Genomic DNA, 2033 nt, shown 5'->3' with positions numbered 1-2033 from the left:
TATGAAAGCAAGAAAAGCTTTGGATTACTCTTTAGGAAGGTCACTCCAAATGATGAAAAATTCATAAGAGGTACATGATCTCATAGATATGGTAGCCAAAAACCAGTATTTCTACTCCTCAGAGAGACAAGCAGCCCCAAACAGAGGTGTCTATAAGCTTGAAGGTATGGATGCCATCTTAGCCCAAAACAAGCTAATGCACCAGCAACTTCAACAACAGATGAAGATGATGTCAAAGAGGATGGACGGATTACAATTGGCTATAGTAAGCACAACCAGCCAACTTCTAACTGTGTGGGGACAATATGAAGAGAGCTATGAAGGATACAACACTGAAGAATAGCCTGAGCAAGTCTAATACATGCACAACCCCAATTCTGGCCAAATGACTTCCATGAGGACACATACAACCCCTCATGGAAGAACCATCCTAACCTGAGATGGGGAAAAAACCAGAACCAATGGTAGAGGAACTCTAACCCTAATAATTTTCACAATACAAGCAATCATAACCACCATCCCACTAAGAACAATCCAAACAGAAAACCAAAAAACAAAAACCCCACATCCATAAACTACCCACAAAACAACCCTTTAAACACCCCTACCAACTTCCACCAACCATCAACATCCCACACTTAACCACAACCACATCAAGAATCCCATAGAATCTCCAACTTAGAGATGATAATGGAGAAACTCATAAAGAATCAAGAGATAGCCAGCAAGAATTATGAAGTGTCTATGAGGAACCTAGAAAGGCAAATTGTGCAATTGTCTAAGAAACCTGTTGAGAGACCAAGCAACACATTCCCAAGTGACACCATTCCTAACCCTAAAGAAGAATGCAAAGCCATACAACTTAGGAGTGGTAAGACATTGGAGAATGACACCAAGGTTGCCAGCAAAGAATAAATAGAGGTTGACAAGCAAGACAAGGAGAATCCCAAGAAGGATGAGGAACCACAAGCTTCAAAGAAGAGCAAGCAAGTCTTAGAGGCACAACCACAAGAGTAGAAAGAGGAGGTGAAGCCTTATATCCATCCACTACCTTACCCTCAGAGGTTGCACAAAGAGCTGAAGGACCAATAATTCCCTAAATTCTTGGAGATTTTTAAGAAGTTGGAGATCAACCTTCCTCTTGCTGAAGCCCTAGAACAAATGCCTCTTTATGCAAAATTCCTCAAGGAACTCATCAACAAGAAATGGAGCTGGAAAGAAATAGAAACAGTGATCCTCACCTAGGAATATAGTGCCATGATTCAAAGAGGTATCCCACCAAAACTCAAGGACCCAGAGAGTTTCCTCATAGCATGTACCATAGGAAACATGAAATTAGAAAGAGCTCTCTTTGACTTGGGTGCAAGTATCAATTTGATTCCACTTTCTATGATGAAGAAGCTAGCAATAGAAGAAGTTAAACCCACCAGAATGTCACTTCAAATGGCCGACAGATCACTCAAGATACCTAATAGAGTTGTGGAAAACTTATTGGTAAAGATTGGAGAGTTCATCTTCCCAGCTGATTTTGTGATCCTGGATATGGAAGAGGAGGGGCGTAACTCAATTATCTTGGGACGACCCTTCTTAGTTACAGCAAGAGCCATGGTAGATCTAGAAAAAGGTGAAATAGTTCTCAGGGCACATAATGAGCAAATGATCATTAATGTTTTTAAGGCCATGCAATACCCCCCTGAGAAAGAAGACCATAAGAGGGTGGAGATGATAGAAACTCTAGTGGAGGAGGTACTTGAGACAAGCCATTAGGAAGAACAAGAAGGAGAAACTCAAGAGTTTCAAGAAGAAGTTTAAGAGATTCAAGATGAAGATATCAAAGAGAAGCAAGTGACCGAAATTCTACTTGAAGAAAAGAAAGGGGAGACACCCAAGTTAGAACTGAAGCCTCTGCCACCTCATCTCAAATATGCATTTCTTGGTGCAAAGGAAACCCTTCCAGTAATCATCAACTCTTCTTTGTTTATGCAAGATGAAGCAAAGCTGCTTGAAGTGTTGAAAACTCACAAAACCGCCTT

General features: G+C 40.8%; 1 protein-coding gene across 1 annotated transcript; it reads left to right on the top strand.

Moving 5' to 3' along the window:
• The first annotated feature begins 1257 nt into the window (after window positions 1–1257).
• On the top strand, window positions 1258–1767 carry LOC107489598 (uncharacterized). Its single transcript, XM_016110349.1, has one exon. It carries the CDS (start codon window positions 1258–1260, stop codon window positions 1765–1767), a length of 510 nt encoding a protein of 169 aa, XP_015965835.1.
• Window positions 1768–2033: the final 266 nt, after the last annotated feature.

The sequence above is a fragment of the Arachis duranensis genome, chromosome 5 (assembly GCF_000817695.3).
Source record: "Arachis duranensis cultivar V14167 chromosome 5, aradu.V14167.gnm2.J7QH, whole genome shotgun sequence".
Taxonomy (NCBI): Eukaryota; Viridiplantae; Streptophyta; class Magnoliopsida; order Fabales; family Fabaceae; genus Arachis; species Arachis duranensis.
Note: the sequence above shows the minus strand (reverse complement) of the source record. Positions and strands in the feature narration are given on the sequence as shown.